This window comes from Thermobia domestica, chromosome 9 (assembly GCF_964235325.1).
Source record: "Thermobia domestica chromosome 9, izTheDome1.hap1.1, whole genome shotgun sequence".
NCBI lineage: Eukaryota > Metazoa > Arthropoda > Insecta > Zygentoma > Lepismatidae > Thermobia > Thermobia domestica.
The window spans coordinates 48026523-48047741 of record NC_137462.1 but is presented as its reverse complement, the minus strand read 5'-3'; the positions used below and the strand labels follow the sequence as shown (position 1 = coordinate 48047741).

Sequence of the window (21219 nt, the reverse complement as noted above, 5' to 3'; positions counted from 1 at the left end):
TTGCTACAGAGGCCCACATATTTTCAATAGGGTTCAGATCTGCTCCATGAGGAACCCAGTCAACTATTTCGACATCAGGTTGCCTCTGCAACCATGTCTGAACCACATTTGAATTATGTATCGAGCTATTGTCCTGTTGCAAATATAATATGCCGTCACCTACATGACCTTTTATTTCCGGAAGCGTTTCATCCAGATGTTCCACATACTTGTGGGCGTTTAGGCGACCAGGAATCCTGTAGATTCCTCCGAAATTTGCAGCCTTGCATATCCATGCCCAACAGTGGACAGTTACATGTCCCATTCGACCAGAATGGGAAACGTATTCAGAGGCATACCTTTTTCCAGGGGGGCGGTAAACACGCTTCGGCCCGAAGTTTGCACTGGAAAATATTTTTTTGTCTGCGAAAACGACCTCGTCCCACACACGTGCAATATTTAACTGTGCAAACACCAGACGGTCAACCATGTGGTCTTCTGTTAGTCGCTCCTTAACAGCTGCCCTGCATGATCTCAAACCAAAGGAGTTGAGTCTACGACGGACAGTCGTAACATCGCCTGGGAAATTGGTTTCCTCTCGTAACTGTCGGGCAGACATGAAAGGGTGCTCACGGCATTCGGCAATTACATTCTGGTCTTCTTCGGCAGAGGAAACCCTTTGTCGCCCACTTCCTCTTTTACGTCTTACATCTCCTGTTTCCTCATATCTCCTCCACCACCTCCGTCCTGTAGCACGGTTAACGCCATATCTCGCGCCTGCCTCGCTATAGTTCATGCCCGCATGCTCAATTAAAGCAATCACGCTGCTTTTAACAGAAGCTTCGTAGTGAGCCATTTTCACACCAGAAGCAAAATGATAGCTTTGCTTAGGTGTTTGAACGGAATGTGCTTCATGTAACGTCACGTAACAAGGCGGAGTTTCCTCTCATTGCTGTAGACGATATCGTACGCCCTCTACTGGGTGTTTCGTGACGGAAAAAGTGCTTTTAAGCAGTTCATGTCGACCGCTTTGAAATCAAATGTAAAGTATGAAAATTAAATTTGTCATATCTGTAGTTTGGTGTAGAGACAAAACAAAATTGGAAACCAAACGTTTGAGAACATCTCAGATTATTAATATAAAACAAGTCAAAGATTATTAACTTGTATTATCATACAACAAATGCGAGAATTTTTAAACAAAGAAAAATAACTTAGAAATGTGCAACTGAACACAAAAAAACTAACTTGAACACACTAAAGGGTATGAGTAGGGGGATTAATGGGGACGTCAGCAATGAGGCTATATGTCCCCGTCTCGATTAACGCGAGGGATCGATTTTACCATTTCACTTTGACGGAATAAGGTAGAGGATTGGAAGGAGGGGGAAGATACATAACAGCTATAAATATAAAAATAAAAGTGACAATGTTTGGTGGTGAATAACTCTTGAACTACCCGATCGTTCTCAATCACATTTTGAACATAGATGAAATTCGAACCTGGGTAGCTTTTTGTTATTTCATTTTGATATTAGAACTTGCGGAAGAGGAGGGGAGGGTAAATATATGAAAATGAATAAAGCTTAATAACTTTGGAACAATCCGACTGATCCCAATCAATCAAATATTCAATATAGATTAGGTTCGGACCTGGGATGTTTTCATTTTTTGATTTGACGGCACAATGTTGGGGAGGGGAAGGGGGTACTATGTAAAAAAGTAAAAATTAAAATGTTGTCTTGGTGTCTTCATCACGCTTAAACCACCGAACTGATCTTAATCAAATTATCAACATAGATGAGGTTCGGACCTGGGGTGGTTTTTATCATATCCCTTTGATTGTAGAACGCAGGGAAGGAGGAGGGGAGGGGAGATATCTATAAAAATGAATAAAACTTAACAACTCTCGAACCACCTGACCGATCTCGATCTAATTTTCAACATAGACGACTTTCCGGCCTAGAAACTTTTGTTTTAATATTTTCACTTTGACGGTAGAACATAGGAGAGGATAGGAGAGGGGGAGATTAATATATAAAAATAAATAGAACAACTCTTGAACCATCCAACAGATTTCGATCAAATTTTCAACGTACATGACATTCGGGCCTGGGATAATTTTTGTCATACCATGCCCCCAACATGGAGAGGGGAGAGGGATACATAAAATCATCGAAAATGACCAATATCAAAGAGTGCTTTAGTAATAGTAAAACCATAACATATTACTATTTTTCTTTAATTTAGCCCAGCGAAATCGGGGTGCGACTTAGATTCGAGGACATCTTAAGTTCGAGTAGTTATCGAGAAATAATTAAAGATATTAACGTGTTATTGAATTACTTTGCTAATAATAATAATAATAATAATAATAATAATAATAATAATAATAATAACTATTATTATTATTATTATTATTATTATTATTATTGAAGATTTGATCATTGAAATATTGAAAGATCAAAATATTCAAATACCTTAAGATAATTAAACGTGTGTCATCGCCGACTAATGATCACCAAAAATTCTAAATTTAAACAAAATATTCACACATGGTTCCGACTTGAGAACCTCCAGATTATTAGCTAGCGCCTTGAGCACAGATCCACGCTCTATATGCGCTAAATGGTATGTTTTAGTATGTTTAAATTAGATTTCCTTGCCTCCAGTTACAAAATTCTAAGTTAGTATTTTTCGTTCTTTCAAAATTTCTTTCGATTTTTTTAATCATATAAGTCAGTAATCTTTGGCATAATTTATATTAATAACGTGGTTGTTCTTAAACCTTTCGTTCGCTATTTTGTTTCTTCTTCACACCAAACTACAGATATGATAACGTTAAATTCTCATACTTGTCATTTGGTTTCAAAGCAGTCACCATTATCTGATAAAGCAATTTTGTTCGCCACGATTCATGAGTTTTGTAACAAAACACGTCAAGAAATGAGTTAAATGAAGGCTGCAAGAGTTTATATCAAAGTTGAGTATTGTGAACTAGTGACAAGCATGTAATAACGTCTCGTATTTGAAAATAATGTTAGCTACTTTTAATTCCCTAACTGGTATTAGATTTAATTCAAGCTTAAAGAATTGGAATGAACAAACTCAGTGTAGCTTAAAGAAACAAAACGTAAGAAGAACGGACGAGATTCGAACCCTGGACCACCAGTACAAAAATCCTGTTCACTAACCCCTCACCTAACAAGCCATCAACTTCTATAAGTTTTAAATTTGCAAGCAAATGATACCATTATACGTTTGTGCAATCAATGTTTTGCTGTTTTCCTCTTCAAGAACGTAACATGTTTACGACGATTCCTTTCGTTTTCCATTAGAGCTTCTAGAGAGATGATTTGTGTTTGAGTATAGGATCTTTTGTTTCCTTTAACCGACAGTTCTAGCAAATACAACTCAATTGAAACAGCTGTAAAAAAACAGTACTGTCTTAGAAAGTATTCCTAAAAGGGAGAAACTCCATCGTGCACCCTGAACAGTGACGGGAGTGCGTTGAGCGAGGCCAACAGCAAAATGGAGTCCATTGAAGATTCGTAACTCCACTTTGAAGGGTTTTAATTAATTTCACACTTTTTCCTCAATGTCTAAAATGTAACTACTTAGCCTTAGATGAAAAGGAAGTTGTGAAGGAGCTATAGACTGTGAAGTCTAGCGAAAAGATTTTTCACGTCCTTGCAGCAACTATTTCCAGCAAAAGGGAATAAGTACATCAGACCTAAGTTTTCAGAAACGCTAAAAAAACCTTCCCGAGGCGTATTTGTATTTGTTTCAACACGTGTATAACTGATTAATTGTAGCAAAAGAACTGACAAACTCTAAGACAATAGAAGAATCTTGTATTGTAGGACTGCAATTGGTGAGAAAAGCTTAAAAGTGGAAAAAATATTGTTATGTACTTATTCCCTTTTTCCAATCAGTGGTTCAATTATGAGCCTATATTTTTGAGGTGTTAAAAATAATAATAATAAGAAGAAAACGTATTAACTGGTAGGTTACGCTGGACTCTTAATTGTGTATATGGAATAATGGAACGTGCGGTTATACAGAGGATTTTGGATTTCTGTTGGCGATCAATTAATCTTTAACCTAGTAGGGAATACTGGTTGGTCCGGATTTCGAACAGTAATGACGATCAAGATTGATTGAAATTTGAACTTAGAATGAAATAAATCAAAATCTAATCTTATACAACTCTCATTGATAGTAGTGTTCCGTATTTGTTTAGACGCCTATTCTTTTATAACTTTACCTATGGTGCATGGAGTTGTTGGTTAGATCCCACCTCGCGCTTAATGGACTTTATTATGGACAAACACCGTGTGCATGAGTTTTCTCGGGTTTCTCCAGTTTCCTCCCACTTTCTTCATTAAACGATTTCATTCGTTTCTCACCATCACTGTCTCCATTAGCGTAGTCGTCATAACGTGGGACGTAAAACTTAAATATTTCGTTTCATTTTTCTTTTATAACTGTATCTCACTTTTCCTGTGACGAGAGCATCATCTAAGCGAGTATTCAGTGAATTAAACCACTATATTCATAGCACAACAGTACAGAATAATAATGAAAAAAATAAAGGAATAACATAATTACAAATTACATAAACATTGTCCTCCCGTTCAAAAAAATAGTAATTGCCACGACGGGATTTGAACCCAGGTAGCTACAATGACAGTTTTCTTTCACATTTTTTAAACAAATCGTCCCAATTTTGGTATTGTTTGCCACAGGCACATCATGTCCTATCGACATATTTCAAACACTACAGGGACATGAACGCAGAAATACTGAGGACAGTTAAAATTCCGACCTTGCTTTTCAGAGGAATTCGAACCCTAGTGGATTGAGTTTCATGATCAGAAGCCTAACGCCCGAGATGACTCGGCTAGTGCCGCCGGTTCAATTTGAGACAAATTCCTCATATTAATATGAGAAAATAAACAAGTTGTTACTGAACATAAACATAGAACTGTCTATTTCTAAACGTGTTGATACAATTCAAAGAATGTGAAAATAATTTTTGTCGTCTTTTCTTCTTTGGAAATTAGAAGTTATGGTAAAGACGAAATCTAATGTAAATCCGGACCATCCGTGCAACCGATGAGGTAGCCTCAACTTGTAGAACGTTTCGTGATAGTCTCCTCAGTGAGGAACGTCTATATAACTTGCTTTTGAGTTAATCAAGGAAATCTTGAGTAAGTCATTACGACACACAAGCATTAGGATCTTGCTCATATTTTTCCATGAAACGATTTTAACTAGGTATTAGTTTGGGTTGAAGATTAAGGAGTGAGGTGAGTGGCGCGGTAGGTGAGTGTTTAGCCCATTGAAATTCTATTCGGTAGACCCGGGTTCGAATTCCGGCCAGGCTGAAAATTTTCAAGTGTTTCTGTTGCAATTTCAATTTCAATGCATACTCAGTCGTCAAGATATACTCAAGCAAGATATTCTCTTCCCGAGAAATCAAAAAATGCGGAATAAGGAGAATTGGAGAAGATATATCAATTGAGAAAGTGATTTACAAACTTATTTCTAGCGGTTGTTCTAGATTTGATATTTTCGTCTAGTTTCAAGCATTTTTTGATTCATGTGTGATCAGTGTTTTTATTTTTTTGAATATACAGTACGTAATGAAATAATATATTACATACACAGTAATATTGCAATATTGCATAACCCAGCACTTGCATAAAGTTTTGACTCAGAGCTACCAACTGCTGCCAGTGCCGGGGAAAGTGACGTGTAAGTTGGGTCTGGAAGATGACTGGAGAATTAGCACACAGAGTAGGAGATGTTGCAACTCTGGATGGAGTACTTTTCTTATGCCCTGTTCAATTGGCTACATGAACTGGAAGACCTGGGAAATTCTGCAAATCAGTACCACTGGACGATTGACCTAAGACGGCAACACTGGATACTCTCGGCTTGCTCCTTCACTGGTTCCTCTCCTCTTGCATTAGCCTGACAAATCCTTTACCCTTGGTTGGAACGCCTGCCTGTTTGTCCTCTCGATTTGTCCTATGGATGGACAAATGTAGAAAATGTTTCATGCTGGTACCACATAAAGATTGATGGATCAATCAGCTCCACACTCGACTGATTTATCCATTTCATCCACTTCCGGCGCTAAGATTTGTTAACTCGTTATCGATTTTTTAACTATGAACTGGACTTCATCATCAGGAGAGGTGACAACCTTGTCTCTCATTACCACGTGAGTTAGTATCATTGTTGATTCCACGTGGCTGGCACCTCTGGAATAAACTCACTCACTAGATCTCGTCATATATGGAAAATGCGGTACTTCACCAATGATGCTAGCTGAAGATGAATCAACACGATAATGAATCCCAGCAATCTTCTCATCTGAACCACACCTATTCACTTGAGATCCTACAGTCTGGACGAAGAAAAAAACATTTGTGACACTGGAATACTAACCCCATTGCAAGATAAATCTTGATTAATATTCAAGAATAGTTAGTGGTATCTACTGTTGGAAGGAAAAGGGCATAGTGAAGAAAATTTATTATACATCAATTACACTGTTCCACCTTCAAGACTTCGGTTTAAAACTTTTATTAATGTCTATAGATGGTTTTAAATATTTAAGGTCTTGTACGGGAATAATGAAGGTTTGACAAAACTGCGTTGCAAAAAGAATTACAATCGATACAGTTGATGAAATCTCAATGGCATCCAAAGTGCACTCTAATTCAATTTTTTTATTATCCACTCTGACTCCATGGGATTTTAAGATTTTTATGTGTGTTATTTAAGTAAGAAACTGTTCTTTATTAAGACACTACACAGACGAACATGAACCAAAACTTCCGAAAAATGTTTCTCTAAGAATATATACATGAAAAATTGCATTTTTAATTATCTATATTAAAAGACTGCTCAACACTGTTAACCAAATCATTAGTTTATAAGAACACCCTCGAAACCATTTGTGGGGATGAACCTGGGACTTTTAATCAGGCACATTCATAGCAGAAACGGAACTGCTTGATTCTACCAAGTTGACAATCTATTTATTATTTTTATTAAGGACACCTCGATCAATATCTCTTGAATATCTGACTTTCCACTATACTGGTTTCTATTTGCCTTTGATCGTTTATTATATTGTCCGTCAATCACTCAACCACCTCGAAATAAGATGCTGTACCCCATATTCAACACACTGAGACCTTGGATTACCAAGTGTCGTTTTTCAATTTGAGTTCACCTTTCTTACGTCCTACTAATATTGAATATGTGGTAATATTTTAAAGATGTAAGATATACTGCTTAACTGCATTTATTAAGGTAGCAAGAGTATTTATCGGAGTATGGCGGAAAAATCATAGGTTATTTGCGGGTTTTATCCACTCCATATTACATCTTTCGTCCTACTTTCGTGTAAGACATCCTTCATAATGGCGTAACTATCACACGCCTTCTCAATATAGTCCATAACAGTCTCATGGGATTGTTATAAACAATAGACAAGTGTCAAATATGTAATTGCGGTCAACTTCAAAAGTAACTTTGTAAATAATGTATGGCAGTTTTGCAATTAATCATTGGTTACGGAAAATTGAAATATTTATTCACAGTGCAAGAAATTTGTTGTTTTACTCAATACGTCCATGATCAGGGATTCATTCAGGGAAAGGTTACGTTTCGCTATTTTATAAACCGATTACAAGAATTCCAATCCATCACACTTCGGAATCTGCTTGCATAAAGTTAAGAAATTCTCAGTAGCAACTCGGATAGTGAGCTCACCCATGTTTACTATAAAGGGTGAAAATACCTCCTTTGCACCTCCTCCTCAATAACTTGCTTTCATTCTCTTTTCTATTATAAGAATATTGCACATTATTTATATTTTCATTTTTTAAATCCCGTTTCGGCACCGACGCTACAGCCTTTTGATCATTCGATGCAGTATACAACTTAGTCATGTCAATACCAAGTGATGGTGACAATGTTTATGTACATCGTGTAAGAGCCGATTTACCATGTGGACAAGTCTGTACCTATTGGTTTACACAGTAGGACAACCTACCGTTTATGTTAGAACCTGTCATAAACTACAATTCATCTTCACTCGAAAAATAAGGTAAAAGATCTGCATTAGCAGCGGATTTCTGATTTCATGTGGAATGAAGCGACCGTGTTCGCTATTGGGATACAAGCTGACCGGGATAACTAACAATAGAATCCTTGAAATCTCCCTAAGTTTATATTCTGCCTATTTTCTTCCATTTCTCCCATCCAATGTTCTGTCTATTTTTGTTAAATATAAAAAAAAATGATTCAGACTATAGAAATAATTCTAACAAAACTCACTGACACAAACACAGACACACACACACACACACACACACACACACACACACACACATATATATATATATATATATATATATATATATATATATATATATATATATATATATATATATATATATATATATATAGGGTGTTAATGAACTATAGCGACAAACTATAAGAGGTGAAATCAAAGAGAGAGGTACATCAAAATAAGTGAAAATTTTCATATGGACCTATGGCGAAAAGTGCAAAGTTTCAGAGCTAGGGCTGTCCAAAATTGCGAGAAAGAAATTTCAACAGGTCCTATTTGGAATTCCGCAAACTGTTAAGGGTTTTCTTTATCAGTGTAATGGAAGCTACGCATACACAATCCAAAAGTGCATATTTCGTCAGTTTTTAATAGTTGTACAGGGCATTCTATACAAGGTGTAATTGTCACATATACGCTCAACAGAGTTTTCAGATATACTCTAATTTCAAGGAAGGTCGAAAGTAGGCAGGAGGTAATCCTTGACAACAATGGACCTCCAGAGCTTCGGAAGAAGTGTTAGCAACAGGGAGCGTCATGTTTTATTGTGTGTGTGTGTGTGTGTTCGGAATAACGTGTGATGCGATGTATTTCGTCACGATATATTTCGCGTTTTCTTCACTTATAAGCGTCAATGAAAACATTGCAGCATGCATTCTCCCGAGTACGAGAGAGTGTGCTGCTGACGATCCTTAATACCTCCGCCAAAGCATCGCATGTTCACTGCTATCAAAGCTTATCATTTGCCTACTTTGAACCAATCATAAAGTCAGAGCATATACCAAAATTCGATTGATGGCATGTCTGGGAATTTTACGCTCTATGGAATACTCTGCACACCCATGAAGCATTAATGAAATATGCATTTTTGGATTGCGCATGCGAGACATCCTTTACACTGATAAGGACCTCCCATCCACATTTTCTCGAATTCGAAATAACGCCTCTTGAAATTTGCATTTTCGTGATTTTGGACAGCCCAAGCGCTGAAACTATGCACTTTTCCCCACAGATCAATATGAACTTTTTATCTTATTTTGATGTAAGGAATCACCTCTTAATATTTGTCGGTATAGTTCATTAACACCCTGTATATATATAACTCTACCGACAAACTTTGGGAGGTAATACCTTACATGAAATGAAAGAAAAATGTCGTAATAAACGAACGTGCCAATAGCGCTTAAAGGAGTATCCCTGTACCTAAACTTCCTTTCTACAGTTCATTTCGCCGATAACGGACCATGGTAAAACATGGATATTTAGATAGATCGCAAACTAGTTCCTTTGTAATTCCTTAAACCACTTGAATTAAGTCCTATATTTTCTGAGGCAGGGCGTTTCGAAACACGATTTTTCTAATTTTTAGCGGTTCATAACTCTAAAAGAAGCCTTTTTTTCGACCTGTGTTTATTACAACATTTTTTTTTCATTTTATGTAAGGAATCACTTCCCAAAATTAGTCAATTAGTCGGTAGAGTTAGCTACCACCTGTATATATATATATATATTCTGAAAAAATCAGTGCCTTGCATAACACGTACCAAAATATAAACAACAGCTTTCTGAACACCTGCGTAAAGACAAAACGAAAAAATATGCATCAACTACACCGCATCTTATCAAGAGATACTGGGGGTACCCTTGATTTATTATGTAATCGGTATTCTGTCTATAACACTAGTTAACAAAGGTTTTGTTACATAAAAGGAAATACCTGTTCTTAAAGGAACTTTTTGCGCTGAATTCGAATATGCACTCGGTTTTTCTCCATCACGTACGATTTTCCCGTAACAGAGGGATTTTCGGGAAAATCCCTAAAAATTTCCCTTTTCGTTTATTTTAAACCCCAAGATCTTGTCCCCTTGCATATACTAACATAGAAATTATACCGAAGTATACTTTGATTTAGATTTAACAAACCCTTTAAGTTTCGTAATAATCGCTTTATTCTTTCTTGAGAAATAAATATGTTTGTGTGTATACTGTGTGTACGGTTTATTGCACCTTATAGTAATGCTTTCAGATCTCTTAAGTTGAGGTAAAACGTTTTGCTTTATTACCACAAACACCTATATAAAATATAATACAATATAATTTACAAGTGTGACAATTTACAATAAACAATAATACAAATGTACCAAAACGTCATGAAAAGACAATCAAAACTATCACAATATATGAAACTTCCATTGGGTTACAAAAACGTACACTACTTCCTTCTTTTGTAAGAAATGTTGCATTCTCTAACAAGACCCCAACAATAGTCCCCATCATTGAAGGATCCCATCGTCCCTGGTACCTTTTCTCCATTGCCATTATATCTTGGTGGAATCTTTCCCCCTGTTCGTCGCTGAGAGCACCTAGGTTAGTAGGAAAGAAGCTGAAGTGGGAGTGCAAAAAGTGGATTTTTAAAGACGTCCTACAACCCAACTCTTTGTATTTCTGTATCATGTCCTGTACGATTTCTGTGTAACTCTCAGCTTTGTTATTGCCCAGAAAGTTGCGCACAACACACTTAACCCTTAGTCGGTAATATCCGTCTCCCAGGCGGATGTACGATACTTTTTTCTTCAGAGTTGGTAATCATATTGGAGGTATGATCTGATACTTCACCTATGCTTCAGTTGTGAGTTGACTGTGCAGTTTTCAGCAGGTGGTTGCGTGTCTAGCTCATTGTTGCAAACTTCGAAGTGTATAAAGATATTCCACCCCGTCTCGCAAGCGGATATTACTGTAAAGGAAATATATTTTATCCGTCTAAGGGACGGATATTACTTTATACTGACAACTATTAATATTTGGTTGTTTCTTTCGTTTCGAAAATTGAATATTTTAAGATGTCAAATAGCAAATGTATACCACAAAGGAGTAAGGCTATACCACAAATAGCTATAGAACAGTTAGAGATGGCTATAGATCAGAAACTGATTATGATTACGGATCCGATGACTCATATGTTCCTGAACAAGATCATTTATCCAAAAGTTCATAAAAGCAATCCAGAAATAGATTTTAATGATGCCAATAACCAGTGGCGTATTTAGGGGGGTGGCTTCCGGGCTTAATCCCCCCTCCCGAAATCTTCTTAATAACATATCTGATAAGGGATACAGCAATGATCAGAAAAGTGATCAGAATAATACGAAAGTACAACAGAAACTGATAGTGTTTATTGCAAAAATAGTTCAATCAGATAGAGTTGCAAGAATCCAAATTTGGGTACTAAAACACCTAAGTAAAACGTTATAAAAAAATAAATTGTCATCATGGGTAGGCCCCGCGACTTAGATATAGAATTTTCCAAATCCAGAGGACATCTGGCATTTATTCCTTACTGATGACACTTTGAACGAAACTGTGAACTGCATTAGTGTACAATGGAAGTGATAAGAAGAAAGTTACATAACTCCTTCTCAAGTTATAAGAATACTGATAAGACTAAAATTGAAGGGCTTATTGGTTTCATGACTTTGTGATCCATTTTCAAGTCGGGGCGTGAGAGCTTGGTGTCACCTTTATCAACTGACTGCACTGGATTTAATGCTTTTCATGCAACCATCTCTCAAAAGGTGTGAAGTTTTGGTTTGATGATTCATCTATTCGTGAACGAAGGAAAAGAGAGAATCCTCCAGTAGCAATGTCCAATGTTTTCAATAACTTCATTTCTAATTTCCAAACGGCATATTCCATTGGGGTGCATATACGTGTTGATAAAACTCTATATATTTAGAAATTAATTCTAAACGGCGAAGCATGTTGCACTGAACTCATGGGTACATTTACAAGTGAACTACGATGTGCTTCTTATCCAGTTTATTAATTTTGTTACGTAGATTCAATTCTCTGGGTGTAACTAAACCTTATTGAAAACTTACTTACACCACTTTGGCTTCAAGCGTCTCAATTGTGCGTGTCCGTCTCTCAGGCGGATGTTACTGTTATAGTTTATTTTTTGGATGTTACCAACTAAGGGTTAAATGCTGTCCAGGCAGCTAGCTCAGCACTGTTTAACTTGCTGTCAAAGCTATCTTCAAGCATTAATTTCCTAATTTGGGGACCAATAAACACTCCTGCTGAAATCTTAGCATCACTCAGGTTAGGGAACTTATCTCGAAAATACTTGAAACCTTCACCAGATGTGTCCATGGCTTTGACAAAGTTTTTCATAAGTCCTAACTTGATATGAAGTGGCGGTAGTAATATCTTATTAGGATCTACCAAAGGAGCGTATTTGACGTTGCATTCTCCAGGTACGTAATTCACTCTAGGTTCCCATTCCTTCACTTCATAATGTTTGTCATCAGCTCGGCTATCCCATAAACATAAAAAACATTGGTACTTCGTGTAACCGCACTGCAGTCCTAATAAAATACCAACTACCTTGAGATCACAACATATTTGCCAACAATGGTCCTTGTAATTTATAAGATTTAGCAAAGTTGACATGGTGTCATAGGATTCCTTAATCTTCACTGAGTGCGCAAGTGGTATAGAAGGTTTTTTATTTCCATTATGTAAAAGGACAGCTTTAAGGCTGACCTTTGACGCGTCGATAAATAACCTCCATTCTTCTGGAACGTAAGGAATTCCTAGCTCCGCCATCAACCCATTTATATCCGTACATACGCACACATTATCTTGCATTGAGAAATAGCTTGAAAATTGAACATACCTTTTCCTGTACACTGATATGTTCGTTTCTGCATCCAATAAGTTCCACTGCTGGAGCCTTGATCCCAGAAGTTCCGCCTCTTGTTTTGTCAGGTGCAAATCACGGACTAGGTCATTAAGTTCACATTGCCGGATGAAATGTGGCTCGCGAACACAGTCAGGGATGAACGTTGGATCCTTGGATGTACATGTTGATGTCGATGGTTCATCAAGGTCATGATCATCATCAGAGTCTTTTGGCCATATCTCTTCCCAGTTGGTAGGGGGCTCGGGAAGTGGAAGTTCATCCCCGTGCGGAATAGGTCTAATTGCGGAACGTTGGGATAACTTATTGTGTATTTGCTTTTTTTAGAATGTCGCTTAACTACTGTGAGACAAAAATAACAATCATCCAGATGGTTGGTGGGTTCTCTCCACACCATTGGTACAGCAAATTTCATGAACCTCCGTTTCCCTTTGGCCCATGCAAGTAAAGTGACGTAGCACGACACACAAATTATGTTGGGTGCCCAAGTTTTGTCCTGATCTCCCACACGACATCCGAAATATATATAATATGCTAGTTTCACCGATGGCGTAATGGATCTACACTGTCCTTTAACTACAAACTGGCCACACACATAACAAAAACTATTTGGTGAGTTAACACACGAACGCCGTCCTCTTGACGCCATTGAACTGATCACAAACTAAACTTCTGGTCTTAGTTGGGTATAATGCCGTTAAGATCAAACATGAAAGCACTCTTAGCAGCAAAGACAACTTTGAAAGTGAAGTAGTGTTAAACCACACGTCAATATAAAAATGTACAAAACTCCCTCACCAGTTGTCAAGAACACAAGAAAGAAAGAAATGCGCGGGGGGAGGGGGGAAACGATACCGTAGTGGAAAATTCAGACTGCATTAGTTCATTGTTGTCAACAATGAGTCTGTATTCCATTCTTTCTTTCTTTTGCATTCTGTTACATTTGATAACAAATATTGATAACCATTTCATGAACAAAACGAAAAAAACTTGGAGAATTGTATATATATGTATTAAGATATACATATACTGTACGTTTAAAAAAATATACGTTGGAAGTGCATTATATTTTTATACACGTTTCTAATTTACAGAGAGCAATACAAGTGTGTTGTTGAATATTGTGAATATTCATTTTTATGTCTGTGTTTGTAGTAATAAAACAAATCGTTTTTACCCCAACTCAGGAGATCTGAAAGCATTACTATCAGGTGCAATAAACAGTGCACACAGTATACATACGAATATATTTATTTCTCTAGAAAGAACAAAGCGATTTTTACGAAACTTTTAGGGTTTATTAAATATGAATCAAGGTATACTTAGGTATAATTTCTATGTTACTATATGTAAGGGGACAGAAGCTAGGGGAATAAAATATCTGAAAATGGGAAATTTTTGAGGGAATTTCCCGAAAATCCCTCTGTTACGGGAAAACTGTACGTGATGGAGAGAAACCGAGTGCATATTCGAATTCAGCGCAAAAAGTTCCTTTAAGATCAGGTGATTTTTCTCATGTAACAAACAAAAAGTTTAAATTTGTTAACTAGTGTAATAGCTGAGTTCAACAAGACTTGATAAGCAAGATATTGACGCATCAGAAAACTGCGTTCGGAGGTTCATTAATTTGCATTTAACTTTAAAATTATTGCTTTGACTTTTTATTACATTCAATGTAATATCATACAAATAATATCGCTACTTGATTTGCATTAATATTTCTCAACATAATTCCGAGATAAAAGTACTCTGTACTGTAACAAAATATAAACAGAGCATTGTACTAATCGACAATTGACAATGACGTAAAGAAACTGAATTCTTCTGGCTTAACAGATGAACAGATACTAGATATCAATGTCCCACTGTGCAACGTAGCTCGTCCTACAGAATAGAAATAGAGGTTACTTTAGATAGTAAGTGACTCTGGGTTAAATAAAGTCCTCAAATTCACTACACTTTAAAATTGAATTGACTGATAGTAGATTAATATTAAACATACAGTATGAATTGGAAAACTCTACGTAACACTAACATAAAAGGAAAATATTTAAATAGTTATAATACTTTATATTTATGTTTACTGACTAAAAACAACTCAAATGATAATCTAATGAGAAAGAAATGGCTGCACTGGATGATATATCTTTATATATACCAAAACTGATAGTATATATATATATATATATAACATCTAAGAGAATGCTGAACAGAACAACTTCTATTAATGGGGAACGTTGCTATTTAAGACAAGAAACTTGACGAATACAATATATGTAATAATTATAAATGGGTCCGTTTACAAATACTCCAAGCTGCAATTTCCTTCTATAACAATAACACGCAGCTATTTCAAAATTGGAGATATTAACTCTTCTTCATAAAATATTATACCGTTCTCTGTAAAATTTAGCTTTATTTCCAGATAAAGAGTGATAGTCTCCATTTTTTTATTTCACGAATCTCAACTATTGCGAGTATCTCATATACCTGTATTCTGTAAATTGAATATATCTCAAAATCTACAAAGAAAAGGTTTATTAAATAATATTTGAAATAAATGGAACTCCATACAACTTGAATCCATACAATAGACACTTGTATTGATAAATAACTTTTATTTATTAACTTTTCTTTTTCCTTTCATTTCAAGAACTCTACATAAATTCACTACTCGTCAACGTCTTTTCACTCGTGTTTTTACTACTAGTGGTGCTTTCTCAGTCATGGCTGTATCCCACTCGCAGAAGGACATAGCTATGAACACCCGTGTAAACGCTATCTCAACACCCAGGGGTTTCCATTTTTAACATGGAAGCGCTCATAACTATACTGTAATAAGACTTCTCAGAACTTCTTTTTACATGAGCCTGTTCTTTCTCTGTCTAAATAATTATTTTCCAAATCGTTACAGAGCATATCTGCATGCTCGTCCGGAAGCTTTGAAGACGAAGTTGTACCTCTCCCAGGACCAATTATCAAACCGTTACAGTACAGATCTGCATGCTCGTCCGGAAGCTCTGAAGACGAAGTTGTACCTATCCCAGGACCAATTTCCAAATCGTTACAGAACAGATCTGCATGTTCGTTCGGAAGCTCTGAAGACGAAGTTGTACCTATCCCAGGACCATGTGGTGTCAATACGTTTGTGTAAGTAATGCAAATGTTATACAAATATACTGATGGTGATACAACTCCAGCATAGCCAATCTCAAGCACCTGTGTTAAAAAGTTGTTTTGGTCATCCGAAAGTTTCATTCACTAACAGAGTAGAGTGGAATTTTTTTGTGAATAACTAAGGTCTCCAATGAAAGCACCTGATGCAAAATAATAAGGTCGGTGTAGCAAATAATAAGGGATCTATCTTCTGAGGTTATCTCACGTAACAAGTATAGGAAAGAAAGTGATACATTCGAGTACTAAGGTAGTTCTATTTACAGTTAAAGAAAGATAACTAGTTACCTGTTTTGTTGTTATTATAAGTTACCAGAATCTTTGTAATGAAACGGTTTTGAACGTATAATGCGAATCAAGGCTTTTACATGTAATTTATCATTGAGTATGTATGCCGTTAATTACATAAACCTATATATGTAATTGTATTCATTTACTCTATCACGAAAGTTATCAAGACATATTAAGCGATTTGATAACATGATGGAATCGCATATCACAGTACTATGTCACCTGGTACTTTATACCGTAGTTGCTAATGGATGTTGGCAGTTACAATTGGTGACGAGTGATCAAGCAATAGTACACAATACGAAAGCATTTCAATCATTATATGCAAAACTGGAAATTGTTCAGTTAACAACAGGTCAACTACAACCAAAGAAATCACTTATAGGTCTAATCTCCTTATAATGTAATAATGATTTTATTAATCTTAAAGTTGTTTTTATTTATTTTGTACATATTTTTGGATATTAAAGGCGTCTAAGGCCTTAAGCTTATCACCTATGAAAGAATAATCCGTGTCGAGCACATTATCAAATGAAGTGGGAAGGAAGCAAGCGCCCTGGAATCTGTATATTCGGTATCAGCATGGGTGTTGTCCGGTGTGAATGAGCAATACCCAGAAAAAAAGCTCAATCTGGGTAGCTGTTCTGAAAAAGCTCTTACACATTTTGAATCGAAATTCCTAAAATTTCAAAGTCGCCACAGGGCAGCTTTGAGAGAGATGTGTTTTCAAATATAAATGATTCATATTTCCATGTTCTCCAGTTACATAATTCACTTCACTTAGCAGAATGCTATTGATCATTTTAGGTCATAATCAACATACACCGTGTATACTAAAAGAGCACATTTTTAAAGGATGGTTACCGTTAGGGATAGTGAATGATACGTTAAAATACGCTTTTGTTGAACAACCGTGTTTGCATATAGCCTTGAAAAAATGAAAGGAAATTTTACAGGAACTGTGCAAAAATACAAGTAGTTTTAAGGGTATACATAACACACAAATCGAAAAAGAGACTTCACACAAAATACTGGTGTTTTTGTGAAGCAAAATGTATGGATGGCAGTGGCTCAATATATTGAGTATCAGCCATGATGTCGTAAAAAAGAACAATAGTCAGATACGATTATATGTCGGTTATAAGGTAACCAACAAAGTTTTAGAAATAATAGCCTATCTTATGCCTCCCCGGAGGCATTTTAAGCCAATTACACAGACTCACAATATTTACAGTCTTGCACCTGTGTATTGCGTACCAACAGATATAGATTGATAAAATTCAAAAAGATTGACAGTAAAACTCCATAGAGTTTATAAGAACCTGATTGCTTATTTTTTGGATTAACATGCTGCCTCATGTTTCTCAAAGAACTGTGGAAGAAGTTTGAAAGATATATCAAAGGTGGATGGATTTTTGGATGATATATTAATTTTACTCAGGAACAAAACTCATTGCATGTAAAGAATTAGACAAGTTCTACAATAAATACAAGAATGTAATGATGAAGTGAGTAGGTATAAATATCAATTTCTGCAAAACAAAACCAATAATTTGAGATGCAATATTTCGACAGAAAGAATTTTCCCTGTCAAGAAGGATGTTGAAGCTATTTTTAAATGCCCTGCACCTAACAATGTCACCAAATTAAAAGCTTGTCTGGGAATGTTGAATTTTTCGGAAGAATATACCAAACAGTTCAATGAATTTACTCCACCTCAACAAATTATTAAATAAGAGACAAAAGAAGATGTGGTATTATAAACACAAAAAACAGTTCTTATTGTAAAATGAAGCGAAGTACCGAGCGAAGAATCTCAAGTTGTAGAGCGTTGGATTCGCACCGGGAGGTCGTGGGCTCGATTCCCGTTGCCGACCATTATGACTAGGGTTTTGTTCAGTCCTAGCACTCAAATGTGTCATGGTACCTACTAAACAGACCGTTGCCGATACCTAACCAATTCCTTTCTGTTGTTATTGTTGTTAGATAGCCAGTGTAAAATGGACTCTGAGCTGTATCTGGTGATTGTTAAACAAATAAAAAATAAAATAAAAAGAATGGAACAATTCGTGTGATGTTATTGCTGATGTGATCGTTTCACAGGGTAAATTGTAAACAATGGCGTAGGCCTCAGCCAAATTAATGGAGGCAAGAGAAGCAATATTCTTAATTTGAAAAGGAAAGGCTGGATATCATATTATTTTGCACTTAGTAAATTCCATAAATATATTTTATGCCTATGCTTAGAAAATCATATTGTTTCATTCCCAGCCAAACTGATTTTCCGATTAAAAAAACGAAATACCAACATTATCACAACATTGTCTACTCAGATGTACTTTGACGTTAATGGACTCCATAAATTATACCAAGCATGTTGAGGAACCGAGGTGCTTATTCATCTTACCAGTACCTGACCTCATTGCAGATTAGAAAGTATGTAAGAACTCTGTAAGTCTGATTATGCTAGATCCATTATTACACCCTGTGATCACCAGAGAGTTATCTAAAGATAAGATGCCGCAAGTTATCATATGGACATTGTAGGGTCGGCTAGCTCAACTTCTTCACCTGGCAGGAACGAAAGAATTAACAGATTCCCATAAGCGGGCTATGAATTTCACGTCAAACTTGGATGCCTATTCAGAAATTCGAAATTAGTCATACTCAAACCATTAATAACAAATATCTTAAATGTACGGTTCGCAGTTCTCTTGTATAATTGTAGAGGACAACTTAACGAATACCGCCTTTCAGGATCCATTTTATGTAACGATAACGCTTATGTGCTGCTAGATATTGCAGTAACCAGAAGAGAAAGAAAAAAGTAGTTTGAAAATGTACTAATTGATATTGATTTATTTGTTGAACAGATTAGAACACCGAAATACAAGGACGCATGTAAGCTTGCTATTATATGTACATCAAATATCTATAACATATTGAATATTAAGGCTAATATAGTTAATGAGTACTTATGGTGTGCACAGTGTATACAGGTGCGAATAATAATTATTGCAGTATAGAAATGAACGAACTGTGGCAATATAAGTTATAGAGTTAATAAATACTCCTAGAAATAGAGTAATTTAGTGGATGTACTTTTCGATAATAAAGATAAATAAAGAAGAAAACGACAAATAATATTTTTAGGTATGTTTTGACTTTTCTTATTTTTTTTAAAAAAATTAAAACAATATATTACAATCCTCATATATACACACTGCACTATAGCTAATATAAATGTTGGTACTTGCCTGTTACTAATGCAAACTAACGTGTAGTACAACAAAAGATATCACCAACTCTGCATTCGCTGTATTCAGCTACATTACGTGCATGTAATAAGAGAATGGTATCACAGCATTCTTCTCTTCACCGGGCAAGGTATCCCATTATTATACTTTAAATAACACTAAGTGATTCAACGTAGAAAGGGGTCAAATTCATTAATTTCCTCTATTTCAAATTTGTTGGTGACTGTCAAAATTCGTACTAACGTTGACTAAGTAAAAAATTGATTTGTATATATAAACAAGAAAATGAAATGAAATAATTTGTGTGAATAAATATACAAAAAAATCACATAAAATACATGAATTTCTTTTCTAAATTTCCAGAAGATCCAGAGGAAACTCATGGAATGAACGAGCATCAACTAGTAGACAGAACAGGAATACCAGAACATTTAAGTGTAAAAAGTGCAAGAAAGAGTTGGCAACTCTTCGTAATATGAAGCGACATGAAGAAACACACAAAATATATCGTTGTTCGAAATGTGGGAGAGTCTTTGCCTCTAGGGAGAGTAAAATACGTCACGAACGATACACATGTAAAATACCGGGAAAGCCATACGTCAAAGTAGTTCTTAAGAATGACTAAAATGATTGCAGAGGATCCTATAAAAATAAACTATTTAAATATTTTACTCGCGTAATATTAAAAATAATTTGCAAATTTTATAATTGTTCACACTATCATGAATTATACAAATTATCTTATATCTGCATTCAATGTACTCTCTTATCTAAATCGATGAGTTAATAATAAAAAAACTGTAAAAAAAGAAATATCTATAGTTTACTAATTCAAGAGAAGTTACAAATTTATAACTGTTTAAACAGTTTAGACACCTTTAAAACACAATAAAATTAAGAGCCCGACATTTTGTCGGTAACTGAATTTACTGTTACTTGTGAATCTCTTTGGTAACTATTCACTACTTGAGGACTGAGCAATAGATAAAGGATGTTCCAACTTATCTACCTGTATTAATCCCTTTAAATTAATAATCAAATAACCTAGTAATGTAGCAAGTGATTAACAGCACCTAATCAATCCAACTATTCAAGAGTTCAAGCAATTCAACAGTTCAAGCAAACAATTCGAAAATTTATCTTCTGAATGTTTATCTAATGTGATTTTACCTTGATTATGTTAGAGAACAAACAAGAAAAATGTCAAGTGATCACTATATTTAGGCTTTTAAGTACTGTATTCAGTAGAGGTCATTCCGTTCCATCTGGTGATATATGAAATATTGCCAAAACCCTCGGTTCCATTAGAATCAGTCAATACTACAAACCATATGACACAAACATAATGGTTGTTTACAAAATAAATAGGAACTGGACTACTTTTGGTCGTGAATGAACCTTAAATGTAGATAATTGGTAGCCCATAAGATGAAAAACCACTTCTA

General features: G+C 35.6%; 1 protein-coding gene across 1 annotated transcript in view; it reads left to right on the top strand.

The window, feature by feature from the left end:
• The window catches only part of LOC145693977 (uncharacterized), a 176462-nt gene extending 155936 nt beyond the window's left edge, over positions 1-20526 (top strand). The window contains exons 6-7 of the mRNA XM_081770137.1: positions 15967-16202; positions 20138-20526. Of these exons, the coding sequence (XP_081626263.1) occupies positions 15967-16202; positions 20138-20399 (498 nt within the window). The 3' untranslated portion in view covers positions 20400-20526. The remainder of the gene's footprint in view (positions 1-15966; positions 16203-20137) is intronic.
• Positions 20527-21219: the final 693 nt, after the last annotated feature.